Below are 18,479 nucleotides of genomic sequence, written 5' to 3'. Positions count from 1 at the left end.
TGCTTTAAAGCTGCAATCAGTTAAATGTCTTTAGGCAAATGTCTGACATTTTGGGGATTTTGAACATTTGAAAGGACACTTGTCTTATACAGCTACAGCCAGTGGGCTGTTAGCTTAGCACAAAAATAATAAAAAAAAATAAAATAAAATCTGCCATCAAGCACCTCCAAAGCTCACTAACCAACACAATCTCTCTTTTTCAAACAGCACCGTCACAGATCATTGCTTTAAACAGTGTGCAGCATAGCAGCTAAATGCCATTTCACCCTGTTCAGCTTCAGAATACCACCAGCTAACCACTTCCTGCAGATCACAAAGACCTGTCATGTTTATGTTCATTAAACATGTCAGAGAAATATTTACTGCCAAACCATTTTGTAACTTATAGACAATAAGTATTAATTTGAAGTAAATTCTATATCTTACAGGAAACCAGTGCAGGGAGCAGAGAATTGGAACGATGTTTTCCCTTTAGCCAGTTTTTCTTAAAATCCCAGCTGCACCATTCGGAATGAAATGTAGCGTCTACACTGTAGAAGAGCGGCTGTAGTTAGTCAACTCTACAGGAGATGAAAGGATGAATACGTTTCTCTGCGGTTTGCTCTGACACTCTCACTCACTCTAAATTTCTAAAATACCAAACGGCTGATTTAGTTACAGCCTTAATATGTTGGGTAAAACCAGGCCCTCATCTTACACCAGGATTTATCACATTGGTTGAAATTTTTAGTGCCCTCGATTCTAGGTAGGAACTAATTTGCATCGGTGCATTTTTGTTTGCAGACAGGAGAGTCTCACAGCCTTGTTTCCATTTAATTAAGAGAAATTTTGTTGCTCCAGCTGTCCAATTTTTCAACACACAAACATAATACAGTAAATCAATAGAACTGAAGTCATTTGGTGAGACGGTGAATGGCCCACATTCACACCAGAGTAAAATAAATAAAATAAAATAATAATTTTATTTTTTCGTATTTACCGAATTACTCCAGTGGTGCAATCATGGAATCACCTCAACCGGTTGTATTCTGGTTATATTCCTATATAAATGAAAGGTTGCTGAGTGCATATGCCATTTTGCAGGTCAGTCACCATCCTGCAGCAACTATGTTACTATTTGTGGTAAAATTTCTTAATTTCTGTACCAAATCTTTGAGGTTCTGTCTGGATTCTGAAAGTAAGAAGTTACTAAATTTCTGTTTAATGCGAATTTTGTATGTAGATGGCAACAGATTTACAATTTTCTACAGCTTATCACATTTAATCGATGTATCATCACCAACAGATTCCATGTAATTACAAATTTAAAATGTGCTAAGACCTGAACCATCTAAGGACAGTAAGCAGTAGTGCTAAGGCACATCAGCTTCTCATGCAAATGTTTACAAAACAACAAATAAGTGCATTTGCTTTTTCTTTGACACTTCGATAGGTAGAATAAAGACTCGGACATCAACTTTTAATTAAACTCAAAAGTCTTCTGTCAAACTGAGTCTTATTTTCAAGCCAATACAAACATGTTTAAGATTTTTTATGAGAACATTTCAAACATATAATTCTCTTTTGGGAGCTTCTCTTTAATACACTGAAACTCAACAGCAGAGGAAATATCTTCTGCAAAAATATGGAGAAATAAGCTGGCACGACTCAACAGAAAACGATAACGTATTGTCAGCTCTCCGCATGCACCATCATTTGGAAAAATCTACCCTTGAGGTATCTTACAAGTGCAGAATAGTTCTTTCGTTTTCCACATTATATGGAATAAAAATATTTCTTTAAAAAAAAAAGAAAAAAAGAGAGAGAAGTGATCCTGTCAGTTCAGTCGAGTTTTCAGTCTGTATTCGTGTCACAAACAGCTTGGAATAGTTTATCAGCCTCTTTTCTGTGTTTGATCTTTTTACAAAGAACAGTCTGTTGGGATATATCTCTTTCCTTATTCATCAAGTATGTTGCAATGAAACAATGAAAAGATTAACAACGCAATGCATCAAAGACAGTCTTCAAAGGAAGTGTATTTTCCAGTTTTCTGGAGCTACGCGGTGATGTAGATAACAAAAGGAAGTGGAGAGGAGAGAAATAAAGGCCTTAAACCTCTCCAGGGGAAACACCTCTCTGCTGCCACTATGTTCTGGCCAGATGTAATTTCCTGAGCAGCGTTCTGCTCTTCAAAGAGTGGAGAAATTGCCCTATCACAGTAGACACAGTAGAGAGGATGTGGGGGCTGTCTGAGTAACAGTCTTAGGCACATGTGCAGCAGATATTAACTACTACATAAATTATCCATCCCCCACAAATTAGAAGAAAAACACATAAAGGTCAATAAGATGTCTGAACGTGTATTAGACTCAGAACTACAGAGCCAGGAACGGGGTGACACGAAACAACTATTTACATGATTCATGTGCGCACATTTCATATTCCAGTGCTGAAATGAATTGTTGAGGCAGAACTAATCAAATGTTTGGGAGCATGTGCTCGCAACCAGAAAGCAGTTTTGAATTCTACGAAGGAAAAAAAAAGAAAAAGAAAATCATGATTCAATTCAATGTTTGGGTTAAAGAGAAGGGCAAGCAGCTCGGCCAACATCGGCTGTGTCATTAAAGCACCACAACACAACTGCAATCTTCACCTTTCAGTTCAAGGGGCTGTTTGGTTGGGTGGAATAAATATGTCCTATTGTGGAGAGAAAAAACTCATTACCAACCTTGTTATGTTTCTGTGTGCAACTTGAAGGTAGGTTGAAAGGTGATCTCAGACCATGTAATCTTAACAGAATGTCATCTTTAATGAGTATTTCTACTTGCGAAAAAAATAAATAAAAATCAAGCGTTCCTCCTGTAATGTGTGACAATTACTACCTTGAAACAGCCAGAATACACTTTGAAATTACAGTGTGAAGAAACTTCTTTAGCCACCATATATAGATTATATAGTGGCTAGGTAGAAAAAGTTCAGGAAGCACACACTCTTTCCCCCATAAAGTCAATGTTTGACAACCTCCCGTGTATCTTTAACGGCGAGTTTTGACACCTCGGTAAATATCAACGAAGATGTAGTTTGATGACCATCAGAATAGTTTCAGAGTTTTTCCAAGAGACCACCCTCACAAACTCCTGATGCACACCCAGTCATTTTGCTCTATAAGCAGGTCTGAAATATGACAGAAATCACTCAGTTCAGAAAAGAGCTTCTAGGGTTACTCCTAGCAGGCTTTCAAGGGGTAAAGATTATTACTTAACAGGACATCATATAAAAAAACAAAACAAAAAAAACCCATCTGGTCCTTAGCAGAGTCTAAAATTATTTAAATTCGACCTAAGAACAACAACAACACATGACATATACTGTGCTGTGTTTATGTTGTGGCCTTTTATGCAGCATTTCCTGGTATGGTTACATAATTTAAGAGTGTTCAAACCATTTGCCATTTTTCTTGCAAAAGATAAAGAAATGAGGGGAAGTTCAAGACTTTTGAAGACTACTGTAGATAAATGGTGCCAAAATACAGAAGTAAATGTCATGATTCAGGACCTTTAGCAGCAATAACTTGCAATAATTGTTTTTTGTATGACGTTATCACTCTTGCACATCACTGTTGTGGAGGTTTGGCCCACTCTTTACAATGTTGCTTTAGTTCATTGAAGTTTGCAAGCTTTCATCTATACACAGCTCTGTTAATGTCCCGCCACAGCAGCTCAGTCAGGTTGAAGTCTGGACTTTGACTGGGTCATTGTAGCACCTTGATTCTTTTCTTTTTCAGCCATTCTTTTGTAGATTTGCTGCTGTGCTTTGGATTGTTATCCTGCCGCATGACCTAATTTTAACCAAACTTTACTTGTTGGTCAGATGGCCCCACTTTTAACTCTGGATTGACGCAGTGACTGCAGTGTGTTCAGGTAAATCATCACCCCTCGTGCTCATCGTGCTCAGCAGTTATATGAACAGATGTTATGTGCTGATATGCTTTGTTTGCTTTTTGACCAAATGGGGGAAAAAGTGGGGAAACTTGTCTTACAGCAGAATATTTAAATTAAAAAAGAAATCTGCTCATTTTTCTCTTTAGGAGGTTTAACCCTTGTTCTGAAGTTAATTACTGATTTTTTTGTAAAGAATGTCCTTTGTGGCCATCCAAGAAAAAGCTTTTACTTGGCAAACCCTCCAAACAAACCAAAATTGTTCTAATTATAATGACATGAACTTTAAAATTTTAAATGCTAACTGAGCCCTGTAATGTCTGAGAAGTAGCTGTTTATTTTTGTTTTGTTTTGCAGTTTTCCTAAGCATTACCTGATCTGACCTTGAGTTGAATTTGCTGGGACAGCCACTCCCAGGAAGACTGAATGTTTTCCATTTGTTGGGGGAAAAAAAAAAAAAAAAAAATCACCCAAGAGTGATGGACTTCAAATTGTTTGGAAATGACCTCCCAGATCAGTGGGCAGCCAGAATTGCGCTGCTGATGTCCTTCCACCTTGGCATCATGTTAACATACAGCTGAATGAACCAGACCATCAAAACGTCTTCTTTTATAGAGGTGATCGATTAATCCAATGCATTTGATTAGCAGCACTTAGGCGTTACTTATCCCCTTAATTCCTATGGAAGCAGTGAGGTTATTCTTAAGTTTTTCACAGGATTTTGCATTATGTTTTTCTTAAACAATTAATGATATGACATATGACATTTAAGATTGTATTTACCTAAGTTAAAGACATGGCAAGGATCAAATGACTTTTTAATAATGACCTGATAATAATAAAATAAATAAAATAAAAAAAAAAACCCTCAGAATTCAAATAAGTTTATTTTTTCAATAATTTATATTGACTATATATAACTATATATGAAGATTTGTTTCCAGGTGGCCTCAACCTAAACCTATAAAAAGTCAACAGGTTTCACACGCATACGTACATTAATGCCAAAGGGAACTTCTTATTCTTGTCTTGTTTTTGTTTGTTTTTTTGCCATTCATACATTATTAGACCAGCACCCAATGTAATGTTTATGCCATAGATGCCCTAACAGTACTGGTAATTACCAAAATCATTCATAATTCAGCACATTAGTAACATTAGTATTTTTAATTAAAATGCCAGATTAGTTATTTACTTGCATTATTGAAAAGCAAAAAAAAAAAAATGTTTTAGTGGTTGAATGTTGTGCTTGATTAACTTTTGATTTCTCAGTGAAGTCCTGTGTGCCGGCTCAAATTATAAAAATATAGTAGAAGTATAAAAATGTGCATACAGAAACAAGTTTTTGACAGATGCCATAAAAACAAGACAGCAAATATTTTAGATCGTTAATATAAGCACTTTGCACACAATATTACAACAGTAGATGTTCAGATTAAATACTGCCAAAGTCTGACATAATAATGCAAGCAAATAAACCTTATCATCAATGACGTCAGGTTACAGACAACTGTATGAAATGTCCCCCCCCTTTCTGGTCACTCTGTATAATGTCATATGGAGGGAATATAGCTAATAAAATCATCTCTGAATCTTGCTGTACGACGAAAGTTACAGTCATCTGCTTAAAAAGGGGAAAAGGAGCCAGAAAAGAGTATAAACTGAGGGTATGTAGAAAGATCAGGGGCGTAATTTACAGGGGGGTTAGGGAGGTTATGCCCCCCCCCCCGATAATCAGACCTAGCCAATATAACCCGCCAATAAAATTATGAATTATCTTGCATAAACAGGCTGTTGATTTTCTTTACTCATCACCAGCAAAATAGTTGCATGTTTAATCATCTGGGAATTTACCCAGATTTATTCATTTATTTATTTAGACAGAGATCTTGACAACACCAATGTTCAGCACAAACTTATGCCCATGAACAAGATCTGACATTAAAGATCATTTTGAACTGAGAACCATGCAAAGCTTCTCTGTCAGGGCTTAAGAATAAAAATACAGAGCCCAAAATGACATCCCCCTCAAAGCATTTTTAAAGGAGGGAGAAATCACTGTTTAGAGAGGAAATTACTGTCATGCAGAGCAAAAGAAACAGTCTAAAGAGTCCAGGAAACAGATAAAGAATTAATTAAAACAACAGAATACAACAGAGATAAAAGATTAAGGAAATGAAGCACTGGCTTTAGAAAGGATATAGCACATCAAAATACTAATACAATTTGTGTAGCATGTAAATTGCTATTTAAATATTCTGTATATGTGCAGAAATAATTAGCGCTCTGCAGTAATAATGAGGTAGAAGTCAGGTTTTCATTTGAAAGAGAAAAAGACCTTAAGTCTTCATTTTTTTCCAGTTCTCCAGTTAATATAAAGTCATTGTTGTCTCATTAAATTCGGTATAATGCCAGTTTCCATCAAGGAAAGTTTCATATTAACAGTCTTGCAGGCTTCCTTTTAATGTGAAAAAACAATAGAAGCTTTAAATCAGGGGACTAAGAATATGAAAATATAATTTATGTTAAATGGAGAACAGCAGCAGTGTGGAGAATGTAACTGTTGTTGAACTGATGGACCTAATACAGAGGAAATGGGCATTATAATAAAATAATAAACTAAGTAATTTCACCCTCTTAATGTTTTTTTTTAAACTCTGTCTGCATTAGTGCGCTGCCCCTCAGCTGTTATTTCATAGTCCTGATTTGAATGCCCTAGGAACACATATATATATTATAGTTTAGATTTTTTCATGCAAGTTAACTTAAGGCTGCACCTGTAAGCTCAAATAGCTCATCTCTTTAGGTATTCAAAGAGAATTTCTCTCTCTTCACACAACTTACTGTGTTGGATTGAGGAGAAACATTTCCCACTAACAACTCAGCCCTACAATTTAATGAATTGAATGATGTTCACTGAAGTTCCTCATTAATCACATTTTCGTCATCTAGCATACAACTGTGTGTCTTAGCATAAGTAGCAGCGATTAAGCTACAAATATGCGACTCCTCATTACAAGAGTATTAAACATCGTCTGTGAAGGTTCTCAGTCATCCAGGTCATCGTAGTCAAAGGAGCTTGCAAAGAAAAGCGTCTGGACTTCTTTAAGTTGCTTGAAGACGTTTCACCTCTCATCCGAGAAGCGTCTTCAGTTCTAAGGTCAAGTGGTGGGGAGTCCCCACCTGGTGGGGCCAGGTTTCACAATGAACTCACCCGAAACTCTGGCTGATTGGGACCCACACCCATTTTCACACCTTGGCTCAGGCGATTAGAGGATCATCAGGGGGTCCCTTTGTCCCTCTTTGGGGGGGATACTCCCATTAGGTTTAAATCTGGGACTCCCCACCATTTGACCTTAGAACTGAAGAAGCTTCTCGGATGAGAGGTGAAACGTCTTCAAGCAACTTAAAGAAGTCCAGACGCTTTTCTTTGAAAGCTCCTTTGACAGTATTAAACATCCATTTCCCATTTGTTGCTTATCAAGCTAGGCTTGCAAAGGGCTGCAAAAGGCTGTTTTGAGCAAGAGTTGGTCTACACACTGGTCAGGTCACCAGACCATCAGCAAGCTAACGCAGAGAGACAATCATGCACGCCCACGGCCCATTGACAGTCACTAGTTGACCTAACAGACAGGTCTTTGGACTGTAAACTGGAGCAAACCCACACATGTGTAGGGAGAATAACACACACTCCACACACCTCAGATCTAAATCCAGAACCTCTCACCTATGAGTGGGGAGCACTCACCACTGCACCACAAACCAATACATATTCATAAAATCATTTATTTGACCCCTACTGTAGAAAAGTGTGAAAGGACTATTGTGAGTGTGCCTTTAAGTGTGACCTCTTTGAACAACTATTTATAATACCAGTATAATTAAGCCACATTTAATTCCAAGCTTGATTGCACAGCATGACAAAGAGACTTCTTATTTCCTTAACACACCTGTCCCTTTAAATCTCACCACTATAAAAAGGTAAAAAAAAAAAACAACAACAACAACCAAACCAAAAAAAACCTCAAAGCAATAAAATTTATTGAAATAGGAAGGACACTACTCAAAGTGTCTCAATAAAAAAAAGAAACAGACACCAAAGTGAGGAGCTAAAATATCGGTTGTCATATGCTGCATGTAAAGTCCTTTAATTAAGGCAATTTGTCATTTGGGCTATATCAATAAACTAGACTTGATGCACAATACAAATAGTGTGGGTGTGGAAAATGAAATATGAAATCAGAGGTTTAGCAGCCACAATCTTAAAGGTACAAGCTCTTTTTGTTTTAAGTCTGGAGTGAGAAACAACCCAGAAGCTTGCTTTAGAAGATCTACTAACTACTCTAATGCAAGCAAGGAGAGCTGTGACTGCTCTGACCATGCAGAGATCTAAGAGGTTTTGTTTTTTTAAATTTGAAGATTGTTGAAAGAAAAGAGGGGAGATGAAAATAGATCAGAGCTGCTGCGACTTGCTACCAGGCATGTCTGTTTTTAAAAAAAAGACACTCTAGTAGTGCTGCTTCCAACTACATGTGGAGACTCAAAAAAAAGGCACCCAGTTGCTTTGCTTTTATTGGTTTAGCAGGAAAAATGGTAAAATTGCCCATAAGCAGAAATATCACTTCAAAGCTACTCCAGTGCAGCTGCTACACTAAGCGGCAGCTTTAAGAGCTCCTCTCTGGTGTCATTGTGGATGAATGCATGTCATTATATTCCTCCTTTAATCTCTTCGGACTGCACATGCACGCTTGTTCTTCCTCAAATCTGCTGGTTAGATCGAGGTAAAAACTCTTTGACGACTCGTGCTCCCGTGAATAATATCTGCCAGATAGTAACAGAGATGCTCACAGAAAGTAAACGGAAATCTTGTTAGGAAAACAACTACAACTGAACTTAATCCAATCTACTCAGCGAGCTCGCCGTTTCGAATGATCAATGTTCAGCTCCAAATTAAAAACCATGTCTGCTGCCAGTGACTTCTGGCTACAGCGTTTGGGTGGGCCGGCGTCAGCAGAAGGTTTTATAGCAGAGACATTACAGTCGGGCAGCTCTGCTCCTGTGCTGCAGGGGAAACGTACTTTTCCAGTCAGTCAGGCAGACATATATAATGTCAGTGGACTGCTTAAACAAATTTTGCCAGCTCCAGTGCATTATTTCACATCCATTCTCCACAAGGACATCTGTGCACATTGTTTACTGGTTTGTTTTATTTATTAGGATCCCCTTTAGCTATAAACACAAAGCACATCTAGTCTTCCTGGGGTAAAAATATACAACACATTTTCAAACAATGCCTCCCTTTCATTGTTTAAAGGATAAAATTAAAAACACTAAAAACCATTTTTATTTTAAAAAGGTAGACGCGAACATTTTTTTTTTTAAAAGCTGAAGGGATTCAAGCGAAATAACTAAAAAGCTCAAAACAATGCTTGATCATTTACTTTAACAAGAACTTGTTAGAAGACACGGAAGACTCACAGAAGTGAAAATGGGGGTTTTAAACATCTGCGTGCACTTGGGATTAAAAGAAATGGCGTACATGCCCATACAACAACACGTACTGTAGCAAATTTTGCCACATATATGCTTTAAAATATATATATTTTAGAATTGATCTAAATCTTACAGTATAAAGCTGGTTATTTTATCAAAAGCTTTATTTTCATGTTGATCTCTGTAACGATGGCTTTACACTGGATTTACCACAAGGTGTTTGTTCTGACTGTCAATGTTGCATTTGATTGGTTCAGTATCTGTGTGTGCAGATATGATTAATGGTTTGCAATTTCAATTTAGTTTCATTGGCTACATAGCAATTAACTATCCGAGGTGCTGACTTCAGCTGTTGCTCATTCCCATCTGGGATTCGAGCGCAGCCAACACAACTCCGCGTCATGATCTCAGTCCCTGGTTGGCGACTTTTATCAGTCTGGTCATTTGCCAACATAACAACTGGAGCCATAAAAGAAAGACAGCTAATGCTTGACACCGCATCCTCTGTACTTTAATATAGGAGAAACAAAATAGGGGCTCTGTCAAAACAGTATAAAACATTAAATCCCAAAAAAGCACATAACTCAAGGGATGAGCCAGTGTTGCAGCCTGTTGCAGAAAACACAATTTGTTCCCATTTGTTTAGTTGACTGTCCAAAAAGAAAAAAAAAAGAAAAAAAAAGCCAAAGATAGCAAAGAGGAGGAGGAGTTGTTCAGGAGGGAGGTACAACAGTGGGTGTCTTCAGCTATCTGTAAAACACGGTGGAGGCTCTGTTATGGTTTGCCGTTGCATTTCAGCAAGGAGTGTTGGGGATTTTTTTCAAAATTGATGGAATTGGGAACAGAAGAAAGTACCAGCCAATTTTGATCCACCATGCAATACAATCTGGAAAACATCTGATTGGCAACAGCTTCTCCTTCTTCTTCTTTTTTAATGTATCGACCAATTTTAAGTGTTTTTTTTTCCCCCTTTATTATTTTTCAGTAGCAGAGTAGAGTAGACAGGAAAGGAGGAAGAGAGTGTGGGAAACAACAGAGAGGAAACAGCCCAGGTTGAAATCACATCTGGACCCCTGCTGAGCTATACCAGCACTTCAGGTAACACTTACAGCTTTAATACCAAACACACTACCAATGCAGTAAAGGCATACCTGGATAGAAATAAAGCACAAACACACACACCATCAGTGATGGACTGGCCTCTTCAGAGCTCAGACCTCAGCATTATCATCTTGACAGAAAACAAAACAAAAGGCAGCCAACATCCAAAGAAAGGCTTTAAATGTCCTTCAAGAAGCCTAGAGAATATTCCTGAAGACTACTTAAAGAAATTACATGAAAGCTTGCCTAAGAGACTTCAGGCTGTGTTGAAAAGTAAAGGTGTTCATACCAACGAAAGCCTTCTAAGCTTGTTAGAATTGCTTGCACATGTTTCATTTCACATTTTCCTGACAAAATATAAAGAAGTGCAAAAGTGAGTGATCATCCCATGCACAGTTACCATTAAAAGTTGTGAAATTTGTTGACACTGAGTGTAGTGCACTGCATACTGTAATATGCATGTATGGATGAGTGTGCAGAACTGCTGATGACTCAGTATGGGAACCACTTGGGTCAGCAGGCATGCCCATCAAAATGCACTGAGGAAATTGTTTTTTTTAAAGTTTAACACAGTAATTTTTATCTCTGTTTTGTCACAGCCTGTTTAATAAAGCACTCTATCAATTAAATTTCAGCTTCAAAAAAAGCCTGGACTGACATAAAACATCAATGTTTGTTCACGGCTCTGCAGACAGTTATTCTGTCAGATATATGAGAGGTTTCAGAAAAATTCCCAGCTATAATTACAGCTCGGTTGTTGCAAACTAGCAATTATAGAAACAATGTGACTAGAGCGTAATCCTTTAATAATCTTCTGATCAAATCTTCTGGAGCAATGACTTACCACTTTGAAGTCCTCTGCTCTGCACTCGGTGCCGTGGAAGTGGCAGGAGAGCAGCATGTCACTGATATCGTGGCCGGTACGGTCGTAGAATTCCCGCATGTTGAAGGGTCGCGGTTTAAAGTTGTGGAAGTCGGCTTTGACCTTGAGACTCTCCAGAACGCTCTCCTCCACCAGGTGCATGTCTCTGATCTCATACCTTTGAAATCAGATAGAGAAGGAGAGTTCATAGAAATGTTTCAGCAATTGCAAATTTCATGTCTTGTAGTTTGGTATGGACTCAGCCGCTTGCTTGAGCAGCACATCCCAGCAGTTAACAATCACTCCCTTATCATAGACTTTGTAAAGGTGCCTTTGTACACTTCCAAGAAAATTTATGAGCGTCTACACCAGTGAACCTTTACTCTCCTCAACCTAAAAATAATACTGCACAATGAATCATAAGGTGCAGAAACCAGACGATAAAAATGTACAAGATGGTTTTTCTGTGGCATTTTCCACCTCTCAGATGACAAGGACTACCAAAGTGTAAAGCTTTATTTTATATTACAGTGCATTATAAAGTTGAGACAGGAGCTGTACAAGGCCATTAACCCAGTAGTCCCTTCACTGCAACAGTTCCAGGCTGCATGGTATTTCAATTTGAACCAACCTTATGTTGACTGGATTATGTTGCCTGTCAGAACATTTGGTTAAACTTTCATGTGAATTTTTAAGCTGACTGTCTCCTTCAGAAGTAAAAGTAACTAAATCTTTTAAATCCATGGCAGAGGTATGGTGAAAAAAAAAAGGGAATTTTTCAGAACAATGGAATCATTAATATATTTCTGGGTCACAGTTCAGCTGGTAGAGGAAGCCATAACAGAATTACCACCATGTTTGAAAGATGAGACATTATGGTGGGAAACGTGATGGCTTTTTGCTTCACATGGTGCTCTTTCTATCATTTTGACAGAAGCTCATTTTTGTTTCATCAATCAACAAAACTTAGTTTTGTTACTTAGATTATGGACATTAGCAAAGAAACATGTGCACCCACATCCCAGAGAGCATTCTCCAGCTAGCAGTTCATGAACATACTCAAATACAGTCATGGTCCCTGTTATATGTGCTGGTTTGCTGTCCTTTTGCTGAATTTTCTCCTTCCTTCTGTGCTTCCCCATCAGTGTAAGCTATTTGTTATTTCCGGTTTTACTTTGAAGTCTCGTTCTGTGTATCTCCATGCTTTTGCTCCTGAGCCCTCTGGCTCACCTTAATTGTGTCTCTTTCTGAAATCAGCCCTCTAAGTGTGCATACACACATACACACCAGCCAATTCATTAGCTACACCTTGCTGGTACCAGGGTGCACTCTTTTTTTGTCTTAAAAAGTGCCTTAAATTATTATGGCACAGATTCAGCAAGGTGCAGGAAAAATTCTGAGATTTTGATCCATGTTGACAAGATGGAATCACACAGTCACTGTAGGCTGAAGCATTTGAACAATGATCAACTGCCACTAAGGGGCACACCACCAAGAACCACTGGTACAAGGCAGGATGGAGCCATGCTTTCATGCTGACTCTACCATCTGAATGTTCCAGCAGAACTCGAGACTCATCAGACCACAACAGAGCACAGGTGAACTGTCGCCTCCATTTCCCGTTTCTGTCTGACATTAGTAACACCCAGTGTAATCTGCTGCTACTGTAGCCCATATCTTTCAAGGTTTGACTTAATGTACTCGCAGAGATACTCTTCTGAATAGTGGTTATTTGAGTTACTGTTGCCTTCCTAACAGCTGGAAACATTTTGACTAGTCTCCACTAATCTCTGGCATTAGGAATTCATTTTCTCCCAAAGCATTCCCATTCAATGGATATTTTATACTTTTTTGGGAGGGGACCATTCTCTGTAAAACCTGAAGATGCTTCTGTTGGAACCCCCCCCACAGCTTCTCAAAAACCCAGGCTAGCTTGTGTGGCACCACCAACAACGCCACTTTTGAACTTTTAACTCACGTTTCTTGCCCGCTTTAGCAAGTCATTTTGACTATGTCTACATGCCTAAATGCAACGAGTTGACGCCATGTAATCTGCTGATTAACATTGAACGGGTGTATCTAATGAAGTGGCCAGTGAGTGCATAGTTTTGTCCTTTTATCAGATTGTCCGTTTACCTTCTGAATCTTTGTCTGTGCACTTCGTTCAATTATATCAAATACACATTTTAGTTAAGTTAGCAAATGTCAGCTAGCTAACAAGCTTAACATCAAAAAGTTTGCATAGTTATTGTAGCCATCTTGGAATATTAATAAAGTAGCATCCACTAACCAACCCTAGAGTGGCCACAATTGATATCTGTATAGTTGCTAATGGTGGGGACCTTCACAGAATGCCAAGGAAAAGTACAGTAAATAATAAAAAGCTAACTCTTTCCCCATAAAAACAGGTTCAGGTAGCAAACAATCTGACAATGAACAAAGGTAAAAATAAGACTACATATGCACAAAAAGCTGCTTAACCAAGTACGCACATGAGGAAACAATCAAACCAGGACAGACAGTCACAGGGGAAGGAAATCAGACAGCAGAAGGCAAGACACAGGCTGAAACAATCAGGCAGAAAGCGAAGATGCAGGCAAGGAAGTGATAAATAAATAAATGATAAATGTTAAACTAAGGTACGAGCATAGAAACAAGAAAGAGAGAGGCAAAGACAGGGAAACAGGAGACACTGGGAACATTAAAAGCAGAAGATAGTATATTAAACAGAAAAAAAAAATCAAAAAGCCTAATTAGGTCTGTGTTTTAGCATTTAATACCCATATTAATGAGTTTCTCATCTGTAATATCATGTATGATGTTTAACATAGCTCTGCCTCACTGATAGCTTGGCATTCAGTTACATTTCTGTTGGTTTCGTCTGTTTCTCCTGACAGACTCTTAACTATAAAGGCCTATGTGTAACGTAGTGGGGAGCCAGACAACCCACATCATACGCAGCATTATCGGTAGCACTGGGAAATTTACTTTCATTTAATGGAGCTCACAAAAATCTGACCACGCTGCCTTGTATTAAAAGTGAGCAGAATAGCTGTAAATGCAGCCGCTCTCCAGCCTTGCTGTGATCTCCCACTGAGCTATTATTAAAAATGTCACCATTTTAATGGACTCACCAAAGAGCAGACTACTCCAGCCCCCCATCTCACCCCACCTCAAACGCTGCTTCAAATGAAAGGATTTTTTAGAAATTTCTCATATGAATGTACTGTGAATATGGTCTTTTATTGTGGCAAATACAATTAATACACACCATGTGTTTTATGTGCAACATGAATAAGAATGAGATCCAGTGGCTGCTTACTTTAAGAATGGAGTCGGTAATGTGCAATTATGCCAAGCTATTAAAATTTCTTATAAAAACAGGGTGCAGTAAATGCTTTTCTTTTCATTTTGCGGAAGGCAAAAGGGCATCCAACTAAGTGAAATCATCAAAACAACAGATCAATAACAACTAGCTTCATTCTGGTTTAAAAATAAGTTCATAGATTTTAGACATTAAGAAGAGCCTAACCTTATTAGGATGGGGCAGGGAGCGCTTTTGTTTGATTGAAAGTGAACTTAATTGAGGAGAGGCATTGACTCCCTGCTGTTTGTACTGTGGACAAACCTGCCAAGAAGGCACTTATGAGATAAAATCCCAGAAGTACAAGCCGACAGGATCAGCAGAGAGTGACACTTCAGTATGTGCACAGCTTAAATATCATGCCACAAGACATTTCCCAGACCAGTGACTCCAAACATGGGAAGTAGGTGGAGAATGATCTTAAATGGATTTCATGCAACGAGCACTTTCATTTCTGGCTGGGGTATAACAGCTAAGTGTGTTGTTGCATCGCCTCTCTACCTTGCCAAGGGAGGCAGGATAATGAGCACTAAACCTACTTCAGAGTGTAAGAGTTGAGATAAGTACACAAGGAAAGAAACTTAGAAGGAAATTCAACCCCTTTCTGATTTGGTGGCCAACTTTGACAAAAAATTCAAAGGGATTAGGAGATGAATTGATGTAGAAAAATCCAGATGGCAAGTGTTGATCATCAGCCACACCAGCCTCACAGGAAAACAAAGCTAATTTTACTCTTCAACTTCAATTTCTGTTAAAGATTTAGAATAGAAATTGTCTCCATCTCCATGTTAAAGTAAACCCACCAGATGCTGAGTCTTCTCCTTGATCTCTTTAACAGACAACATGTTCAAGCCTGGCATAATCTGAGGACACTTTCGTGTTTTTGATGACTCGGGTGAAACAACGGTCCAAACTCTCCTGAAATGCTCTCAAGCCCTGATTGTAGTGAATGTCAAAATCTTGCTAATTGTTGCATTATTGCTACCTCTGTTGACATTTGGAAGAAAAAAAAAAATATTACAACACCACAGGGAAAGCAATCAAACAGCGTCTTAAGCAAGGATTAACGCAGCCTCTTGTTTTTGCCTGCCTCTTCAACAGCCCTGTGCGTGATCATAATCAGCATTCATTCTGAACACCTCCACGTAATATAACATTTAAAATCTACTGAGTAGATTTAATGTGCAGGAGGAGAATTTTTGGTGAGGTTTCACTGACATGAAGGATGTAAGTATGTGAACGACAAAAATAAATAAATAAATAAAAAAAAATACCCACAGCGTCTGCCATTTCACTTGCAATCAAAGGAAGCAGACTTTCCACATCTTTTCCTCCTGTGCATGCTGTACAGTACGACGCTGCTTCCAGCTCCATTACCCAGAGCCTTCAGCTGCACCAACAAGGCGGCTGGAGTTTTCTGATTAGTACGCCTTAGTTAATTCAAGCCTGCCAAGCATGCTCTCTCCAAGCCCTGAATCACTCAACAAGGTATGAACTATTAGGGCTTGCTGGATAAAGGAGTGCAAACTGCCAGTGGGGGATGAAGAACTCAATCCTATGCTTAAAACTGGGGTATGCTTTGAAGGTGGGGCCACTGGACTTTAAAAGAAAATCCAGATTAACCTTTCAGCACATTGTAGTTTAAGTGATCTAAGAAGTAACTAGACTACTGCACCTTCTCTAGCCTGTAATGCAAGAATTTGACCACAGAGGTCATAGAGTAGTAGAAAGTGGTAAGACATAGTGGCATAGTGGGTTAAGTAGAGTTCTTTCCACAGGAAAGCAGGTTTGGAATCCCAAGTGAAGCCAAAAGTCAGTGTAAACTTATTTTAGTGCATATGCCATGCTCATCAGGTGGGAGGGAATTTATTTTTCGTCTTTCTTAGACTTCTGCCAGTTTTCAGTAACAATGCTGCAAAATACAACCACTCTGTTACATTCCTGTATTGAAAATATCACCTAGAAGTATGTATGATTTATTCTAAAAATATGTCTAAATGGACAAAAAACAGAATATTAAAAGACAATTTGCTAATTAATCTGGAACAACGTTTGATAAAAACATTAAATGTTTTATCTAAACTTTGAAAGTGTGAATTACTTTACTAACTATCATAGGGTGAAAAGCAGGTACGCCTGTTGGGTGGTTGGTGCCTATCCCAGCTGTCATAGGACATAGTGTCATAGTGAGCTACACCCTGGACAGGCCACTAGGCAGCACAGCTCATATTCACACAATTAACCTAGCGTGCATGTTTTTGCACATTTGTACTCGTTTGTGTGGGAGGAAGTCAAAGTACCCAAACTCCACCCTTCCGGAGTTCGAACCCAGGAATTTCTTTTTATGAGGCATCGGTGCTAACCACTGGTGCAGTGGGGTGTAAAATATGGGGCGTTTTAAATGCCCAGCTAAAAGGGCAATATTAAATGCAGTAATTCTCCTGTAGCGGAGGCAGAGTTGGAAATTAAATTCGGAGCGCTCTCTATTAACTTTTCTTTAACAGCTACCTTTGGTTGAGAAGGGCCAGCAGCTCCCCTGCGTGGTACAGGTCGTTGCGCGTCACGCGGCTGAAGCGGAAAGCGTTCAGGTTGCAGAAAGTGACGGCGGGGAACGTCATGATCGGGGTCGTGACCTCATCCAGTTTGGTGACGTGAGGGTACTCGAGGTAGAAGTGGATCCGGTCCACGCACACGTACAGCAAGAAGGTCAGAGAGCCCAAGAAAAACACGAGCCACAGGCAGCGTTTGACGCAGAACCGCTCGTACGTGAAGATGTGAGAGATTCCGTGCAGGGTCGAGCTGTGCGCAAAAACTTCTATGGGTGGAGGTTGATTTGACTCCATTTCTTCGGTTTCCACTTTGAGATCCATTGTTCACCGTGCAGCCCTCTCGAGTTGTATGCCAGAGTCAGAAAGCGGCTTCAAAACAGAAAATATTCATTCACCTGTGGCATAAATTCTCATTATCCACGCGAACAGGTCCAAACGTGCAGATAACCTCTCCGTCACCTGGTGCGGTTCGGACGCCATCGCTCATACACACCGACAAAACATTTTAAGCTTTAAAGAAAGTCAGGCGAGCGAGAGATGTGTGCAGAAGTAGCGCCTTTGAAAAAAAGCACAATGACTCCAATGCGTGCATAACCGAGACGCCAAAGCGAATGTCCATCACCGCTGCGCTACAATGATGTTTTGCAGGTTTCTCGCTGGGCTGCAGAAAAGCAAAGAACAATATAAGGGCTGACAAAGTGCTTCATCAGCCTGGAAATTCGCTGGTCGATTATAAGTCCAGTGAAGCACGCGTCGTTCCTGCGCGACAGCGAGAAGAAAGCCGGAGCTGTGGGAGAAATGGAAATCCTTCTTGGCACTTCAGCCCGTTCATAAAGAGTTCCTCTGTAGCTGCGCTGCACGCATGCCCCTTACAGTCAGTCCGCAGATTTTCAGGTCAGACCCGGAGATTTTTTTTTTTATACCCTACTCAGGAATCTGAAAACCTGTTTAGGAGTCAGACGGTTGGTTGTTGTGGTGAGTCGTGAGGTTTCCTCCCCCCGCGCGCTCATTTATGTCTGTCTGCAAGCAGCAGTGGACTGAAGCTCTGCTGTTCACCTGCGAGTTAGTTACTCCAGTTGTTTTTTATATGTCAGCACTACACAAGCTGGCAGCCGGGAGGAAGAAAAAAAAAAAAGAGAGCGAGAGGTGGGATTTCAGAGACTGTGCAGATTAAAGTGGATTTGTTATCTTGG

General features: G+C 39.3%; 1 protein-coding gene across 1 annotated transcript in view; it reads right to left on the bottom strand.

The window, feature by feature from the left end:
• LOC146645373 (acid-sensing ion channel 1-like) overlaps window positions 1-18,264 on the bottom strand; it is a 69,938-nt gene extending 51,674 nt beyond the window's left edge. Inside the window, exons 1-2 of the mRNA XM_085394530.1 lie at window positions 17,246-18,264; window positions 11,356-11,551 (exon numbers count right to left, since the gene is read on the bottom strand). Of these exons, the coding sequence (XP_085250656.1) occupies window positions 11,356-11,551; window positions 17,246-17,607 (558 nt within the window). The 5' untranslated portion in view covers window positions 17,608-18,264. The remainder of the gene's footprint in view (window positions 1-11,355; window positions 11,552-17,245) is intronic.
• Between the last annotated feature and the right edge of the window lie 215 nt (window positions 18,265-18,479).

The sequence above is a fragment of the Rhamphochromis longiceps genome, linkage group LG20, assembly GCF_057381845.1.
Source record: "Rhamphochromis longiceps isolate RC_006_pf linkage group LG20, R_longiceps_female_GT1.1, whole genome shotgun sequence".
Lineage (NCBI taxonomy): Eukaryota > Metazoa > Chordata > Actinopteri > Cichliformes > Cichlidae > Rhamphochromis > Rhamphochromis longiceps.
Note: the sequence above shows the minus strand (reverse complement) of the source record. Positions and strands in the feature narration are given on the sequence as shown.